This window comes from Haematobia irritans, chromosome 4 (genome assembly GCF_050003625.1).
Source record: "Haematobia irritans isolate KBUSLIRL chromosome 4, ASM5000362v1, whole genome shotgun sequence".
NCBI classification, from domain to species: Eukaryota; Metazoa; Arthropoda; class Insecta; order Diptera; family Muscidae; genus Haematobia; species Haematobia irritans.
In genome coordinates, this window is record NC_134400.1 from 13,991,491 (window position 1) to 14,011,628 (window position 20,138).

Sequence of the window (20,138 nt, forward strand, 5' to 3'; positions counted from 1 at the left end):
TAAAATTTTGACAAAATTTTCTATAGAAATAATATGTTGACAAAATTTTCTATAGAAATCGATTCATTTTATAAGGACATGAGATTTCCAGAACGAATTCTTTTATACTCAAAAAGGAAGTGGAAAAGAAATTTTTACTTCCAGTTTTCTGTTCCAAAATATGATAAGCTTCCAAATGCGCTTTACAGACTATCAGTTATTTCGGACGACAGTGCTCGTGTCGAACATATCCCATATAAGGCATAATCGATACTGCTGCATGTTTATGGGATCGATATCACATTTACCGATTATTTAGTCATCGCCGACAAGTCGTATCGATCCGACACACTGTAAGATTCTTTACAAACACCGACATTCCGTCCGGAATAACTGATAGACTATAAAGCGCAAAAAGAATGATACCCTGTTTCTGTATGTCGAACGAGAGTATTTTTGTTGTCACTCGACAAACAAACGAACATATACAATAAGTGTCAAGAAATAAGTAAAAACAGTTTTGGAATTTGAATCAATTCTCAGGCCAAAAATTTGATAATACTCATACAAACGATATGAACATTCAAAAATAGAGAAACCCAAATTGATTCGAATTCGAGTGACTGCTTTTCAGTCGACTGGGGTTTCGTTCGACATACAGAAACAGGTTATGAGTTATTTTCTTGCTGGGTAAAAATAGAAATAAATTTTAATGGACTTGGCAGCACTGAGAGTTGTTAAAATAACAAAAATTAATAAATGTGGCAACTACAGCAACCAAGTTCTTTGAATATCGAACAACGAATGACAATCACAAAGAGGAATTGAATTATTTTATTGGGAGAAGAGAGCGGAAACATTCTCTGTGCGGATTTTTTCGTTTCTCGCTTCATTCCTGTTTCAGTTTTTATCCATAGAGGAAGGATGCCTTCTGCTTCAAATATTGCAACAACAAATACTAAGCTAGTGAAACAATCTTCCGTGAATTCAATGAATTCTTGTGGCCCGAGTGGATCTAGTGCTGGAGGTGGTGGTGGCGGCGGTGGCAAGGGCAGTAAAAAACTAACGGATAATTCGACAACCAAGTCCAACAACAGTAGCAATAATGAGACATCAAGTAAATCCGCAAAGGAAGTTACCAACAATGTGGTGGTAGCGGCAACAACGATCGCCTCTGTCACCACCAGCGGCAGCAATAACAATGGAAAAAATTGGGAGACCAATTCAACCACTGGTTCTGCAGCAGCAGCCAACAAGGATGTTGGCAATGATGCCCTAAATCCTATGAAATTGACTTTTACCACAATTGAGCATAAAATACGCAATTTGGAAAAACGTAAGGTATGTATGGGTGTCCAGAAAAGTACGTGTGTGCGTGCGTATTTGCCTATGTGATTGGAGTTGAACGGTGTGGGGTGCATTACTGCTGCTCCACATGAAAAAAAGTGGCATGAACAGAAAAAAAACGCCTAAAAACTGATGAATATGTAAAATCAAGGTGAACCGCAATTAGAGCTCAATTATGCTAGTGAAAATTTCAAGAAGTTTCATTAACCCTCAACACCAATTCGTTAATATCCAAAATTTTTTTTTTTTCATCGTGAAGAACACGTCCCCACCCTACCCCTAAAAGGTGCTCTCTTTTTTGTGAATTTATGAAAAAATACATTGGCGGCGTCTCTGACCGGCAAACATTTTTGTGAAATTCTCTTCTATTGCAATGGCTATAAATGTGTGAACGTTTTTTGATTGAGTGCTATGAAATTCGCATGATTAATTTTCAAGAATTATCCAGCCAAGTGGATTGTGATTTAGGACAAAGGATTGAATTTTTGCTATTTCTTTGTCCCATTTTCCACCATTTTTTTCTAGCATTTCGTTTTTGTGTTCGTTTTTTGCGGATTTTTCGCGACGCCATGTTTAGTATCAAAAGCCTTTTAGAGTTGCCATATTTGAATTGTTGGTACATAGGAATTGTGTTAATGTTATTTTGCTATTTATTGATTTTTATTTAATGAGATGATGTCCGCTTCAATAAATGCAAATTATTTTGAAGTTATTTTGTTTGTTCGTTAAGACACAGATGTTTCTTGTGCTAGATTTGTTTCTTGTTTTTTCTTATGTGATTTTCCTTGATTATATTTTATTGGAAATGTGGCCAGATTGTATCGTAATAAGTAATGTTATGGAATTGGTGGGCGTTTTTGAAAGTGAATTTTTATTTAATAGCCCATTCGCACTAGGCACGAAATCCTTGTAAACGAGGATTTTGACCAAAATCCTCATAGATCTCAGTAGATTTTCAATAGGGAAATATCAACAAATATTTTCATATTTTTTTTCGCAAAAGAAAACAAAAATCTTTAGCATCGATTGTATTTAGAATATAAATTCGTCTTCAAAATACTTTGGGGAATCAAGTCTTAGAACTTTAGCGCAATTATGACCAGTTTCTCATCCTTATAGGGGAAATTTCCGCTACTCATAAGAAATACATCGCAACATATTTGCTAACAAAAATTCCCACTGCTTACACTTTGCTTCCATTAGAAATGCTGGAGGTGCATACAGGACTTTAACCGGAAGATAGACCACTTGTTAGTAATTTTTTTTTGTATGGGATTATCTGTTTTATCGACACAATAAATAATTATCCACTCGGATAATATACTAAAATTTAAAGAAAATTCTACCAAAAATTCACTAAATTTGAAAGCTTTTGATTAAATTTTGGTGGTTAGTATGGAAAAATATGTTTCTTCCAAAGAAATATTCTATTATATTTCCTCATATTAAAAATTTAATTTATATTTTTGCAGAAAACTATCTCATCGTATTGTCACTAGTTTTTTGTATATAAATATTCCTTGAATTGTAAATGTGTCGACAAGGCAAGGTTAGGTGGCAGCCCGATGTATCAGGCTCACTTAGACTATTCAGTCCATTGTGATACCACATTGGTGAACTTCTCTCTTATCACTGAGTGCTGCCCGATTCCATGTTAAGCTCAATGACAAGGGACCTCCTTTTTATAGACGAGTCCGAACGGTGTTCCACATTGCAGTGAAACCACTTAGAGAAGCTTTGAAACTCTCAGAAATGTCACCAGCATTACTGAAGTGGGATAATCCACCGCTGAAAAACTTTTTGGTGTTCGGTCGAAGCAGGAATCGAACCCACGACCTTGTGTATGCAAGGCGGGCATGCTAACCACCCATCGACAAGGCAAGATTACCACTTCTACACGAGAAATAAACTTATAATGTGGTATTAAAGTCACGGTTGCCAATCGAGCCAAAAATAATCTACCAAAATTTTGAGCAAATTTTAACAAAAAAACTACCAAACAATAAATCTCAACATTTTATTTCTATAGAAAATTTTGCCAAAATTTTATATCGTTGTTTTTGATCTCAGCTTAAAGCCATGCATTGACGAAACTGCAAGTGTAGCTTAACCAACAGAGGGAAAGTATGCTTGTCAAATTTATTTGCGCAAAGCCCTATAGACTGCAAGATGGTTGGATGTACAGCTGTTTCGGAATCACCACATTCCTCATCAGCATCCTCTACTTGCAGCAAAACTATCAACCAATTATCAGAATAAATTCGGGTAATTCACTCAACCCAAAGTGAACTACACTTGAACCTCCCGAAAAAGAAAGAAAGAAAAAAATTTATATCTATAAAAAATTTTGTCAAAATTTTATTTCTATAGAAAATTTTTGTCAAAATTATATTTCTATAGGAAACTTTGTCAAAATTTTATTTCTATAGAAAATTTTTTAAAAAATTTTGTCAAAATTTTATTTCTATAGAAAATTTTGTGAAAATTTTATTTCTATAGAAAATTTTGTGAAAATTTTATTTCTATAGAAAATTTTGTGAAAATTTTATTTCTATAGAAAAATTTTATTTGGAAAATTTTGCCAAATTTTATTTCGACTAAGCAGTGACGATTTTACTAGGAAAATGTTGTTATTTTGACCATTTTTGTCGAAATCAGAAAAACATATATATGGGAGCTATATCTAAATCTGAACCGATTTCAACCAAATTTGGCACGCATAGCTACAATGCTAATTCTATTCCCTGTGCAAAATTTCAACAAAATCGGAGTTAAAAATTTGCCTCTGTGGTCATATGAGTGTAAATCGGGCGAAAGCTATATGGGAGATATATCTAAATCTGAACCGATTTCAACCAAATTTGGCACGCATAGCTACAATGCTAATTTTACTCCCTGTGCAAAATGTCAATAAAATCGGAGTAAAAAATTGGCCACTGTGGTCATATGAGTGTAAATCGGGCGAACGATATATATGGGAGCTATATCTAAATCTGAACCGATTTCAATAAAATTTGGCACACTTGACTACACTACTAATTCTACTCCCTGTGCAAAATTTCAACCAAATTGGGGTAAAACTGGCTTCTGGGACCGTATTAGTGCATATCGGGCGAAAGATATATATGGGAGCTATATCTAAATCTGAACCGATTTTCATGAAATTTGGCATACTTGACTATAGTACTAAATGTTCTTCTTGTGCAAAATTTTAAGCAAATTAGGGTAAAACTCTGGCTTCTGGGGCCATATAAGTCCATATCGGGCGAAATATATATATGGGAGCTATATCTAAATCTGAACCGATTTCTTCCAAAATCAATAGGGATCTATTCTGAAACAATTCCAAAACAAATACTTGTGCCAAATTTGAAGTCAATTGGACTAAAACTGCGACCTAGACTTTGATTACAAAAATGTGTTCACGGACAGACGGACATGGCTATATCGACTAAGGAGCCCACCCTGAGCATTTTTGCCAAAGACACCATGTGTCTATCTCGACTCCTTCTGGGTGTTGCAAACATATGTACTAACTTATAATACCCTGTTCCACAGTGTGGCGAAGGGTATAAAAATCTCATATTCGTCAACCAGTTCCAAACTAATTCCAAAACTATATTCGATCACATTGCAAATTCCATAAAATAAAACATTAAATGTTAATTAAAAAAAATAAAGCGATTTAACAAAATAATATTCTTGGTTCCCTCACGATATCGACCAATTTTTGTATGGTTGTTTTAGAGAAATTTGCTCCTCCCTGACGTTCGGCAAGTCAATTCTGGGGATTGGTTTATATGGGGGCTATATACCTATATGGTCCGATATGGCCCATTTGCAATACCATCAGATCTACTTCAATAATAACTACTTGTGCCAAGTTTTAAATCGATAGCTTGTTTCGTCCGGGAGTTAGCGCACATTCAAAGCAAATCGTGCTTGTTCAATTAGGAGCATATATTTTGTCAACAAAATCTATGATATTTCTTACATTATTATTCGACTTAATTTGCTGTACCTTTCGGTAGAAAATGAGCTCTTTTTGTGAATATTTTGAAAAACAATAAAATGATTCTTCTAAAGCTAAATGCATCTAAGGAAGGAATCTAATTTTTACATTAAAACGTTGAAGTATTTTTTCCTTCATTTATATTAAATTAAGCGTTTGTGCTACTTTTGGGGCAAAAACCGCACACTAGATATGCTAGTGTTCTCAAGACTTCAGATATCACTCCTGATATCTGCTATAACGGGTCGCTGCCTGATAGGTGATTTTGCAAAAACTATTGGCGCGAAGTATAATGACTATTGTATGAGCTGTCATAATGCGGGGGAAAATGAATCAATTAAACACCTCTTGTGTGAGTGTCCTGCATTTTGTGTAAGGCGTAAGCAAATTTTAGGGGCATATAGCTTTAGATTACTGTCGGACCTGGAAAACGTTAATTTAATTAGTCTGCTAATGTTTATGGAACAATCTGGTTGGTTCAGCAGAAGAAAATAATCAGAAGGTTCAGCGATTAAAACTAGAAGTGCCCATATGTAATAGTTACATTTAGTTAATGTGGTATCACAATGGACTGAATACTCTAAGTGAGCCCGAAACTTAATCGGGCTGCCACTTTAACCTAACCTACTCTTGGGGAAAAAACCGGTTGGAGCGGTTATGCCGGTTATTTAATTTTTAAAATACCGCCAACCGGCTTTAAAAAATGGTCCGGTTTTTTAGAACCGAGAAAACCCGACTTTCAGAAAAACCAGTTTTTTGATCACTCTAATACTGACGGATAGCCGGACTGACGAACAAACATCGCTAAATCGACTCAGAATTATACATTATGGGGTCGATGTGTTACAAACGGAATGACAAAGTGTACCCCCCATCCCATGGTGGAGATTATAAAAATAAAAGAATTTTGAAATAAAAATAAAAAAGAATAAATTTTATATGAACAAGAATTGCACAGTAATTTAAAATTTAAAAAAAAAAAATATTTTTTTGTATATCCCCCTTTCAAAAAATTTTGTATTGCTAAATAATTGTAAGTTTTTTTCAGCGGTGGATTATCCCTTCTCAGTAATGCTAGTGACATTTCTGAGTGTCAAAGTTTCTCTAAGTGGTTTCACTGCTTTGTGGAACGTTCGGACTCGCCTATAAAAAGAAATATAAAAAGTATCGGGAGGTGCTCAGTGATGAAGAAGTTCACCACTGAGTATAGTCCACCACCAATGGGTGGTGATGAGAAGTTCACCACCAATAGACTGAATAGCCTAAGTGAGCCTGAAATATCGGGTTTGCCACTATACCTAACCTTCCCCTTCAGAAGACTTCTTCAAATTTCGAATTTTACCTCTTTATAATATTAACCTTGTTGGGGGATAACAATTTTGAATATCAAAATGTATAAACATTAATTTTTAACCTTAAACTTCGTTTTATTTATTTTTTCTTTTTTTATAATTTAGTTTTGAATCTTATCCTGTGAACATTCTATCAACACGATTAACGTACTATAATTATGAGATGTTTGTGAAACTTAAAAAAAAAATAATAATAATAAACAAATAAGAAAAATAAAAGCCAACAATCTATACATACATGTGGCAAGGCTAGCATCCGTTAGATATGGCTACTCAATTTTTGGCATGTGTTTTGCCATTCTGTTTTCCTCTTCGGTTATTGTTGTTTTTTCTTTTGTCTTCATACGAATAATGTTTGGATGATTGCAAACAAGGGTTGTGTTTATATCTGCTACAAATGATTTGGAATTATTATGAAGTATTGCTAATTTACTAGGTTATCTTGAGTAGCTGAGTAATGAAGCTATGTATTTTTTTCTTTATTTCTTATTTATTTGCAATGATTCATATACTTAAGCAGTTGGGTGGTCTTCTAATTTGATTCACTTGCGAATTTGCCACAATTTATGGGATTTTAAACTCCAAGATTTTTGGGATTTTTGATCAGGGCAATGTAATAGGTGACGACTCAAAAAACGAATGCGTCCATTTACTATGTAGTACCGTGGGAGTCCCCGTGGTGCAATGGTTAGCATGTCCACCTTGCTTACATAGAGGCTTAGGTTCAACCCCACTTTCGACTGAACACCAAAGAGTTTTCAGCGGTGGATTATACCCTCTCAGAAATGGCGTTCGGACTTTGGCATTAAAACATTTGGTCGCTTGTTATTGATCTAAACATACTCTGGTATCTCTGGTATCACAATGGACTAAATAGTCTACGTGATCCTGGAATAACGGTATGCCACTATATCTAACCTAAACTATTATATAGCAATTCAAAGATATTTTTATTATTAAACGGCGGTGGTTCTGCTATAAGTCGTAGAAATCTCATGAATGACACATTTTATAGTTTTTAGGTGCCTATTCCGTGTGCTATTACAGTGATATGTAGGTTGTTTTAACAATCCATCCCAAACCGCAATGAGTCGATTTAGCAATGCCTGTCGATGTAATACCGCTTTCAAATCTTTTATACGATAATATTATATGAGAAATGTGCCAATTTTCACATTTCATCAAATCGGTTAATATATTCCCAGCAAAAAAAGCGTCGCCAAAAATTAGTGAAAATGTTCTTTTTGGAACCGGAAGTAGTGCAAAATTGGCGTAGAAGCGATGAATTCAACAGCCGTTGCACTGAATTTGCATCACTTCTTACTCTGTGTTTCGATTTCAGTGTATTGGGTGTGAATTAAAAAATGTTATCATATTTTGCCAAATAAATATTTTTTTTTATAATTTGTTATGATTTTTAATGCATTCTAAGGCTTTGAAAAATTTGCAATATATATTGAACGGATGTAGAATTTTTTTCGACAAAATTTTTACTCTGTTTTTAACATTTTTGAAACAAAAAAATTAAATTTACCCATTAAAAAGCGAGTTATAAATAATTGAATTAAAAGAACTTCCTGTGTAGTTAAAGTAAAGAACATCTTTGCGAGTACATCGTTTGGAAGTGCCTTCCAAATTTTTTTTGCTGGGTTGTAAATATGATTATATTACCTCAATTCCCAGCAAAAAAGCGTCCCCAAAAAAGTAATGAAAATGTTATTTTTGGTTCGGAAGTGGTGTAAAATTGACGCAGAAGCGATGAATTTAACATGGGCTTGTCATAGGACGGAAGTCCTCCATTTCAACAGCCGTTGCACTGAATTTGCATCACTTCTTTAGGTGTGATCCGAATTCAATGTTTTGGATGTAAATTAACAAATTCTGTGATCTTTTGTAAAATAAATAATATTTTTAATTTTTTATAATTTTTAATGGATTCTAACGCTTGTCGGAAACGTTTGACCTCAGATATTTCCAAAAATTCACAACTTTTTCAGATTGGATTTAGCATTTCTTTCGACAAAATTTAAATGATTTGTACCTTTTTATGAATTCTTACTCTGTTTTTAACTTAGTTGAAACAAAAAAAGTTCAAATTACCCATTAAAGGTATGGAAAAAAACAAAGATGTAAAAAATTGAATTAAAATAACTTCCTGGGTAGTTAAAATAAAGAACATCATTGGGAGTGCATCTTCTGGAAGTGCTTTTAAAGTTGTGCCTTTGGAAGAACTTCCAAATTGTTTTGCTGGGTTATTACTAAAGGCCAGAACTATGTCCGTGGTTCGAGTTGAAATTTTCGCGCTTATGAAAATAGTTCGATTTAACGCATATAATTTAATTCAATTGGTGGGCATTGTTTTTATACCTAGTGGTCAGGGTATAATACTTTGATCTGCAAAAAAAAAATGTGCCTCCCAGAAATATTGATTTTAGACCCCATAAAATATATTCCGATCGAATCACCACTTGAGTCGATCTAGCCCTTAGGGTTCGCAGCATTCCGGTCGCACTTATTAACGGATTTTGATGAATTTTGTACACGCTATTGAATTTGGACAACATTGGATTAAATTTAGATATAGCTCCCATATATATGTATCGCCCGATATCGATAATTGGGGTCACTTTACGCGATCGTTAACTAATTCACCACTTATTAAGTGTGCAAAATTTAATTTAAACCGGATCAGTTTTAGATATCCCTATATATGTATCGCCCCATTTTCCCTAATTTGGCAATAATAGACTTATTTATTTACCAATATTACTCAAAGTTAGCACAAGGTAACTTTCTGTGGATACAACCAAACCTACATAATTTCATCGAAATCGTTTTAGATTTAGATATAGGTCCCCTATATATGCATGTATCGCTCGATTTTCCCAAATTTTGTCATAAACCCCTAATGTATTAACCGATCTCACTCAAAGTTGATTAAATCTAGTTTTCTATAGTTTTAATTATATGTGCAAAGGATCATTGAAATCAGTACAGATTTAGATATGTCTCTTATACATATATGTATCACCCGATTTCCCAAAATTTGACCCTAATCGTATTTTTGATCATAATTCCCCCATTTATAAACCAATCTTACTCAAATGTAGCACAAGGTAATCTTCTGCAAAACAAAGGCCTGCGCAAGCCTATTCGAAGTAATCGATATTCTAGTGAAGGCAATACACTCCACGAATACTTCGAATACTTCGATTAATGAATAAAACAAAACCACTGTAAAGCGATTACAGTGTCAAGCATTGCAGAGCCATCACATTCAAAAGGAATCGTTTTACAGTTCTTTTCAATATTTTGGTTTTGAAGTAATCGTCACGATACGAGTAAATCAAAACATTTTTAGTGAAGATAGAATACTTTGCTTTAGCAACGACGAAACTTCGTATGAGACACGAAGTAACTGTCAAACAAAAGACAAACACAATCGTCGATCAAGTGTGTATGTGTGTGTAGCATACTCTTATGGTTGAGAAAACGAAATAACTTCATCTACACAGAAATGGAAATTATAAAACGAATGGATTTGGAATTCCGATTACATTCGAATACTTCAAAACATTTTTGGGTGCTTGCTTTACTGGGTTCTATTTGTTTTGGTTCACAATGTGCAAGGTTTCTATTTCACTCGTTTGAGAAATGGACACTGAAGTTACTACTCGAATTGTGTGGCGTGTGCTTGAAGTATTCGCTTGTGTATTCGTTGCAGACGTTTGCTGCAAACTATCTTCTTAATCGGTTCAAATTGAGACATAGCTCTCAAATATACGTATCGCCCGATTTCCCGAATTTTTCCATAATAAAGCCCCGATTTTTTATGAGTTCCCTGCAAAAAAGGTTCGCGGAAATCGGTGTATTATTACGAATTTAGCAGCTTACACAAAAAATAACGCCCCACGGTTGCCACAGTTGGTAGAATTCTAGCAAAAATGGTAGATTTTCTACTGTTTGGTAGATTGGTAGAATTTTTTATGTTTTTGGTAGATTTTGCAATATATACCTCTCCAACTAAGAGGTACATTAACTTTCTGTAGAAATAAAATTTTGACAAAATTTTCTATAGAATAAAAAATTTGAAAAAATTTTCTATAGAATAAAAAAATTTTGACAACATTTTCTATAGAATAAAAAATTTTGACAAATTTTTTTTTGGAGTAAAAATTATTCTATAGAATAAAAACTTTTGACAAAATTTTCTATAGAATAAAAAAATTATGACAAAATTTGCTATAGAATAAAAATTTTCACAAAACATTCTATGGAATAAAAAATATTCACAGATTTTTTTTTTGGAATAAAAAATTTTGACAAAATTTTCTATGGAATAAAAAAATATTGACAGAATTTTCTATAGAATAAAAAATTTTGACAAAATTTTTTTTGGAATAAAAAAATAGGAAAAGAGAAAAGAGATATGTTTGTACGAATTTATTTCGGCATAAGCCTGCTATCATGCAAAACGTTTTTTCGGAAGGTTCAAGTGTGGTTCATTGTTGGGTTTAATGAACTGCCTGAATTTATTCTGATAATTGGTTGATAGTTTTGCTGCAAGTAGAGGATGCTGATGAGGAATGTGGTAATTCCGAAACGTCCGTCCATCCAACCATCTTGCAGTCTATAGGGCTTTGTCCAAATAAATTTGACAAACATTCTTTTCCTCTGTTGGTTAAGCTACACTTGTAGTTTAGTCAATGCATGGTTTTAAACTGAAAATAAAAAACAACAACAATGCTTAAAGAACAAAACCAACAATAACAAAACAAAACGAATTTTGACAAAATTGCATATAGAATAAAAAATTTTGACAAAATTGTATATAGAATAAAAAAATTTGACAAAATTTTCTATAGAATAAAAAGTTTTGACAATTTGTTTTGGAATAAAAAATTTTGACAAAATTTTCTATAGAAATAAAATTTGGACAATATTTTCTATAGAAATATATTTTTTTTCAAAGAAGAAGGATCATAGGTCAGCCATTGGAGTCAGTAAGAACACAAAAACATGCAAAGCTATACACCCAAAGAAATTTTTTAATAGTGGCAGAAGAAAAGTCTATTAAAGCAGGAAAGAGTATGTTGAAAAGCGGAAGACTAACATTGTCTGTAAATTGTTTAATATAATTGTTTTAAAACATGTTTTAGAGTGGCTGAAAAATTGACAATCTAAGAGCGATTGTAACACAATAGAAGTAATATATTAAGAATATGTCTTGTATTTGCGAAAAATTTCAATTTTCTCAAATTAAGGCGTAACAGCAAACAATATATGTTTCGATTCCATTTAAAATCTTTTAAGGCCATTAAGGGCCTAGAAAATTTATAAACAATCCATTTTGGCTCTTGAAAATCCTTTGAACTAAATTTTTGGATGAAAATATTTAAAAATTTATTTTTTTACCAGACCACTAGAATTTCAAATGTATAAAAAGGCAGAAAAATACATTTATTTTTTAATGAATTGGACATTGGTTGAGTAACAAAGAGAGAAACGATAAACAATTGTATGAAAAATGTCAGTTTTTTATATGAATTATTTAGTATTTTATTTATTTATTTATTAATTTCAGACGAAATTGGAAGGATACCGTGCATTAGATGCCACGGGCAAAGAACTGAGTACTGAACAACGTGCTGCCGTAAACAAGTACGATGCTGTATGTGCAACTTTAGAGTTTGCTCGGGATTTGGTCAAGCAAATGCAACAATTTGCCAAGGATGCTGAAAAGGAGCAGAAAAAGCAAGCTCGTAAGGTTTGTAATCGAAAATTAAATTTCGTATTTTTGAGGTCGCAGTTTTTGAACCATTTTAATCTATGACTCCATTCAAAGTATAAGTATACTGATGACTCAGATTGTCAGAAACTAGAAGTACTACTTACCGATTTTACTTTTCGTGCTTAGTCGAGTAACACCCATTTGTTGTTCATCCAGTTTGGACCCAAAATGGATTGAATTCGTTATAAAAAATAAATTCTTGCAATTTGTATTTCCGAATATCGGAACTTAATTCCAGAAATCTGCGTGCTCCATATTTTACTATTGAGAATTAGTGTTTCAAATCCACTACTTTTGTCAAAATTTTATTTCTATAGAAAATTTTGTCAAAATTTTATTTCTATAGACATTTTTGTCAAAATTTTATTTCTATAGAAAATTTTGTCAAAATTTTATTTCTATAGAAAATTTTGTTCAAATTTTATTTCTATAGAAAATTTTGTTCAAATTTTATTTCTATAGAAAATTTTGTCAAAATTTTATTTCTATAGTAAATTTTGTCAAAATTTTATTTCTATAGTAAATTTTGTCAAAATTTTATTTCTATAGTATTGTCAAAATTTTATTTCTATAGTAAATTTTGTCAAAATTTTATTTCTATAGTAAATTTTGTCAAAATTTTATTTCTATAGTAAATTTTGTTAAAATTTTATTTCTATAGAAAATTTTGTCAAAATTTTATTTCTATAGTAAATTTTGTCAAAATTTTATTTCTATAGTAGATTTTGTCAAAATTTTGTTTCTATAGTAAATTTTGTCAAAATTTTATTTCTATAGTAAATTTTGTCAAAATTTTATTTCTATAGAAAATTTTGTCAAAATTTTATTTCTATAGTATTGTCAAAATTTTATTTCTATAGTAAATTTTGTCAAAATTTTATTTCTATAGTAAATTTTGTCAAAATTTTATTTCTATAGTAAATTTTGTCAAAATTTTATTTCTATAGAAAATTTTGTCATAATTTTATTTTTATAGAAAATTTTGTCAAAATTTTATTTCTATAGAAAATTTTGTCAAAATTTTATTTCTATAGAAAATTTTGTCAAAATTTTATTTCTATAGAAAATTTTGTCAAAATTTTATTTCTATAGAAAATTTTGTCAAAATTTTATTTCTATAGAAAATTTTGTAAAAATTTTATATCTATAGAAATTTTATCAAAATTTTATTTCTATAGAAAATTTTATCAAAATTTTATTTCTATAGAAAATTTTATCAAAACTTTATTTCTATAGAAATTTTTGTCAACATTTTATTTCTATAGAAAATTTTGTTCAAATTTTATTTCTATAGAAAATTTTGTCAAAATTTTATTTCTATAGTAAATTTTGTCAAAATTTTATTTCTATAGTAAATTTTGTCAAAATTTTATTTCTATAGTAAATTTTGTCAAAATTTTATTTCTATAGTATTGTCAAAATTTTATTTCTATAGTAAATTTTGTCAAAATTTTATTTCTATACCAAATTTTGTCAAAATTTTATTTCTATAGAAAATTTTGTCAAAATTTTATTTCTATAGAAAATTTTGTCAAAATTTTATTTCTATAGTAAATTTTGTCAAAATTTTATTTCTATAGTAAATTTTGTCAAAATTTTATTTCTATAGTAAATTTTGTCAAAATTTTATTTCTATAGTAAATTTTGTCAAAATTTTATTTCTATAGTAAATTTTGTCAAAATTTTACTTCTATAGAAAATTTTGTCAAAATTTTATTTCTATAGAAAATTTGGTCAAAATTTTATTTCTATAGTATTGTCAAAATTTTATTTCTATAGTAAATTTTGTCAAAATTTTATTTCTATAGTAAATTTTGTCAAAATTTTATTTCTATAGAAAATTTTGTCATAATTTTATTTCTATAGAAAATTTTGTCAAAATTTTATTTCTATAGAAAATTTTGTCAAAATTTTATTTCTATAGAAAATTTTGTCAAAATTTTATTTCTATAGAAAAATTTGTCAAAATTTTATTTCTATAGAAAATTTTGTCAAAATTTTATTTCTATAGAAAATTTTGTCAAAATTTTATTTCTATAGAAAATTTTGTAAAAATTTTATTTCTATAGAAAATTTTGTAAAAATTTTATATCTATAGAAATTTTATCAAAATTTTATTTCTATAGAAAACTTTATCAAAATTTTATTTCTATAGAAAATTTTGTCAAAATTTTATTTCTATAGAAAACTTTGTCAAAATTTTATCAAAATTTTATTTCTATAGAAAATTTTATCAAAACTTTATTTCTATAGAAATTTTTGTCAACATTTTATTTCTATAGAAAATTTTGTTCAAATTTTATTTCTATAGAAAATTTTGTCAAAATTTTATTTCTATAGAAAATTTTGTAAAAATTTTATATCTATAGAAATTTTATCAAAATTTTATTTCTATAGAAAACTTTATCAAAATTTTATTTCTATAGAAAATTTTGTCAAAATTTTATTTCTATAGAAAATTTTATCAAAATTTTATTTCTATAGAAAATTTTATCAAAACTTTATTTCTATAGAAATTTTTGTCAACATTTTATTTCTATAGAAAATTTTGTTCAAATTTTATTTCTATAGAAAATTTTGTCAAAATTTTATTTCTATAGTAAATTTTGTCAAAATTTTATTTCTATAGTATTGTCAAAATTTTATTTCTATAGTAAATTTTGTCAAAATTTTATTTCTATAGTAAATTTTGTCAAAATTTTATTTCTATAGTAAATTTTGTCAAAATTTTATTTCTATAGTAAATTTTGTCAAAATTTTATTTCTATAGTAAATTTTGTCAAAATTTTATTTCTTAGAAAATTTTGTCAAAATTTTATTTCTTAGTAAATTTTGTCAAAATTTTATTTCTATAGTATTGTCAAAATTTTATTTCTATAGTAAATTTTGTCAAAATTTTATTTCTATACTAAATTTTGTCAAAATTTTATTTCTATAGAAAATTTTGTCAAAATTTTATTTATTTCTATAGAAAATTTTGTCAACATTTTATTTCTATAGAAAATTTTATCAAAAATTTATTTCTATAGAAAATTTTGTCAAAATTTTATTTCTATAGAAAATTTTGTCAAAAGGACAATTAGTATGAAAATGTAAAATCTGAATTACAAGACGATTGTAAAATAATACAATGAATAATTGATTGCTTCAATAAAAAAATGAATTGAATTTTGCCATCAAAATTAATTCAAATTTTTATTTTTATTGAGTTGTTAAAAAAATGTTTTTTTTTTTTTTTTATAATTAGGATCTGATTGCCAAAGCCCAAGCTGAAACTGTCAAGATACGTGAAGTATTGATCATCCAGAATATTTTGTCTTGTTTTACTGACGAAGCTGTGCGTAATGACTTCTTAGCGGGCGAACATGGTGCTGCCAAAATGGAACAAAGTGAACTGGATATTATTGAAAAATTGTAAGTGAATTGGTTTTAGAATTTTAACACAGTTCTTATTCCGTTTTCCTGTCCTCTTTTTTCAGCTGTATGGACGTTCAAACTAGACGACCCGAAACAGCAGAGGATGTTCCATTCGCTACTTCGGCCCAAAAGGCGGCCGAAATTTTTTCCATGACTATTGATGCACGTCCCAAGCAGTATGGTGAAACCACCTATGAAAACGTTAATCGTGTTTTCCATCGCATACAGGAATGTGATTATTTGGATAAAATCTATTTGACAGATGTGGCAGAAACTGAAATGAAAGAGGAGATTAACGATACGGATAATGTCATGGAAGATGGCGGAGATGGTGGCATGGAGGTTATTGGGCAAGAGCAAGAAGATAGTGCTGCTGCAAGCACTGCCTTGGAGGAGGATATGGAAAATTTGAATATGGCTGAAAATGTTACCGCTGGCAATGAGGTCAGTGAGAATGTTATGGTCCAGCAACAGCAAGTTCAATCACAACAGCCAATGCAACAACAGCTACATAACGAACATATGGAAATGCAACAGCAGCAGCAGCCTCATCAGCAGCAGCAACAGTCGCAACAGCAAGTGCTTTCTAATATGCCGGCTGCTCCATTGATACAAACACCCATGGCTCCCCCAGCTTCAGCTGTGCCTGCTTTCCAAACTACAGCTCCGGGTGCACATTCAGGAGCTACTACCCCGGTGCATGTAGCTATGTATGCTGCAATACCAGCACCTACTCCTCAACAAATGCAACAAATTCCTCCCGGTGGAGCTATGATGGCTAATGTACCACAACCCACAGGACCTGGTCAGCTGGTATCGGGTGCGACAACCGCTCAATTAGCTCCCCAACAAGCTCCTACTGGCGGCGGAGGTGTTAATCAACAGACACAGCAGCGTCAAATGCTTGGTAGTCCGGCAAATACTGGTGTGTCTGTGCCTGGTATGGCACCAATGCAACAACCACCTCCACCTCCTCCGGGTCTGTATAATCCCACTCCTGTACATGCTGTAGAACAGGGATTCTTCAACACTCACCCCCAACAGCAGCAGCAACAACATGTAGCGCAACAACAACAACAGGCAGCGCAACAGCATCAACAGTATTTGCAGCAAATGCGTCCATTGGCTGAAGTCATTGGCGGTGGTAATTTCTATTTCCTGCAGGACAGCGAATTAGATTCCCCCGAACAATGCCAGGCAGGTGGACCGCAGGCTACCTTAATTTTTGAACAACAGGGACAGACTCAGGCGCCGCAGCAGCCTCCACAACAGCAAACGGCCCAACAACAGGCACAAATGATGGCGCCACAGGCTCAGCAACAACAGCAAGTGAACATGCAAACTTTGTCACATCAGCAGAAACCCTCGCCAAATCTTTTAGCAGAACAGAATGCCCAAATTTTGACAAACGGTAGTGTTGCACCAACTTCGCAAGTCCCCGTGAACGCAAATATGCCACCCCAACAACAGCAACAGGTTCATCAGAATGTTGCACAAGCACCTATACAAACTCAAACATTCACAAACCAATCATTCCCACAAATTGCGCCAGCCTCACAGGCTGCCAATGTCTTGGCAAACAATTCACCAAGTCCCCTATTCCATCAACAACAACAGCAGCAGCAACAGATACAGCAGCAACAAACCGCTCAACAATCGCAAAAGGGCAACATGCAACAAAATCCCCCCCAACAGCAACAACAAATGTTAATGTCCACTTCAGTGGATGCAGCACAACAAGCTCCAGCATTGATGTTAATGAACCGTTTGGGAGCTGGTGCTACTGGTAATCCTCAAAATTCATTAATTCAGCATCAAATGCCACAATCTCTGCCACAACAACAACAGCAACAAACTGGATTGCTGCCACAACAAGTGGCGTCATCAAATGCCCAAAATTTGATGGGAGGAGCAGGAGTAGGAGTTGGAGGTGGAGGCGGTGTTATGCAACAACATCAACTGCCCAATGACAACCAAAATGACTTGAGTTCCACCACCGCCCCCAAGAATGCGGGAGGTTTCCCCTTCGACAATCCCGTGGTAGCCGGTCTTAATTATGACCAACAAATGCAAAATCAATTGAATAATGCGGCCAATGTTCTCAAGAAATCATTGGGAGTGAGAGACGATGAAACCAAAGCAACGACGGTGGTGGTACCGTTAAATAAAACCGATTTGATTAACGATTGGGCGGATGCGGGATTAAAAAACACAGGTGTTGTGGCCGCAACTAATGCCAACAATGCTGTTACGAATACGGGCGATTTCAAATCATCCAATGCCGGCCCTGAAACCAACAAATGGAATACGGCCGAAGTTAATGCCAACTCTCCGATTACGGTGCAAACACAACAGCAGCGTAAAAACGAATGGACCTCATCATCAGCGGCGGGCTCCAGCAATGCCAACTCTTCCGAGGGCTATGATAATCGCAATGATGCCTCCAATCATTGGCATGCTCAAGATTCACAAGGTTATGGACGCAATTCGGCAAATCGTAATCAGGGAACAGGAGGCGGAGGTCAGGGTAATGCCGGCGGTGGCTATCAAAGACGCAATGATGATCGCCGTGACGATAGACGTCCTGGTGGTGGTAATCCCGGTGGCGGTGGAGGCTATCGGGGCCGTTCCAATTATGGCTCTGGGGGACCCCAACAAAATGGCGGTAACACACGAGGGGGAGGTCAATCCGGTGGTGGTAGTGGCGGTATTTATTTCCGCAATAATGAGAATAACAATTCCGGTGGCTATTATCAAAATGGCAGTGGCGGCGGTGGTGGTGGTGGCAATGTGTATGCCGCCAATAAAGATGGTGGCTCCCGCTATGAACCCACCGGCCCTGGAAACTATCGTGGTCCCCGCACATCTGGTAATAGTTCATCGAATCCACGCAGCAATGGACCTCCACCACGTCACATGGGCGGTGGCGGCGGCGGCGGAGGACGCACACAGGGCGGCCAAAGCAACTCATCCAACTCAAACTCGAATTCATACATGAACTCACGGCAGTCTTCAAATCGCATGCCCCTGGGTTTAGAGAATAAAAACTAAAAACACGTTTCACACCACCAAACCAGAGCAGAGATAAACGAGGATTTAAAAATTCTACTACTCCAGCATATGGAAGAGAAAACATTTACATTACAAATAATACAAAAAATGGAATATGTAGCATTAAACCACAAGAAATAAGAATTTTAGTACTATTAAAATTCGTACGTATTTAGAGCAGCAGATAAGTAGTATATACATATATATCTAAATATATATACAAAGACCACGATAACCGCAAAAGGAATCGTCCAGATAGATCACCCTCAAATCCAAACCAATCCCCGGCCCAACAAGCCTCTCCCCCCACCACATTCGCCACACACATATACACTCATGAAAACGATGGATCATCGTTTAAGCGAACTATAACTCTCGTCCCTTTCGCAAAGGTGCCATGTTGTTGTGTTGTTAACATAAACCCATGGTAGAGTTTCTCAATTATTTATAGAAAAAAAAACACACACACACACAAACACAAACAAAACAAAACGAAACAAATAAACAAAATCAAGGAATATTTCAAAATAAAAACTAATATGGAACCAGGAATTCCAATACGGAAGACCAATAGCATTTGGTTTTCCACTTTATACTCTTCCTTTCAACATATTCGTCTACATCCTTATCCAATTTCATAAATTACATCTTATTCCACTATCATCAACCCAAACCTCTCTCCCCCCCCCCCATTCATGCTATGAAATAACTTATGAAGCAGAAGGCAGAAAACCCTCTTTATTTTTTTTTCATTATTATTATTATTACATGATAAACAAGAAAACACATTTATGTATTTACTCTTAAAACCAACCATATGAATATAATAATTAAAATAAAAAATAACTTCAAAATAAGAATATTGAAACGATTAAAACAAAATAATAAAAAAAAAATGAGATACTTATATTGAAAAAAATGATAGCAACAACACGAAACAAAGAAATCCTTTTAAAGAAAATACCAAGAATTCTCTTCTCTTCTATATAATTTTTTCCCTATACGTACCGTAAACGAGAAGTTGAAACAAAACATTAAATTAAACAACAAACTGAAAAAGGAAGTAAAAATAAAAAAAAATATATATATTAAACAAACACACAACAAGGAAATATACTTATTTATGTTCATTTTATTAAATATAATTTTTAATAAATTAAAAACAAACAAATCTACATAAAAACTGAAA

General features: G+C 32.6%; 1 protein-coding gene across 1 annotated transcript; it reads left to right on the forward strand.

Annotated features, from left to right (window-relative positions):
• Positions 1-807: 807 nt before the first annotated feature.
• Positions 808-20,138, forward strand: Capr (Cell cycle associated protein caprin family member). The gene is made up of 4 exons (XM_075308136.1): positions 808-1,320; positions 12,275-12,457; positions 15,729-15,895; positions 15,961-20,138. The coding sequence occupies exons 1-4, from the start codon at positions 904-906 to the stop codon at positions 18,947-18,949; spliced, it is 3,756 nt and encodes a 1,251-aa protein (XP_075164251.1). The 5' UTR covers positions 808-903; the 3' UTR covers positions 18,950-20,138.

Bases quoted from the DNA above. Each gene is read 5' to 3' on its own strand.
- Capr (XM_075308136.1), top strand. From the start codon at position 904: ATGCCTTCTGCTTCAAATATTGCAACAACAAATACTAAGCTAGTGAAA. The intron at 1,321-12,274 runs GTATGTATGGGT...TATTAATTTCAG, and splicing joins GCAATTTGGAAAAACGTAAG to ACGAAATTGGAAGGATACCG. The intron at 12,458-15,728 runs GTTTGTAATCGA...TTTTATAATTAG, and splicing joins AGAAAAAGCAAGCTCGTAAG to GATCTGATTGCCAAAGCCCA.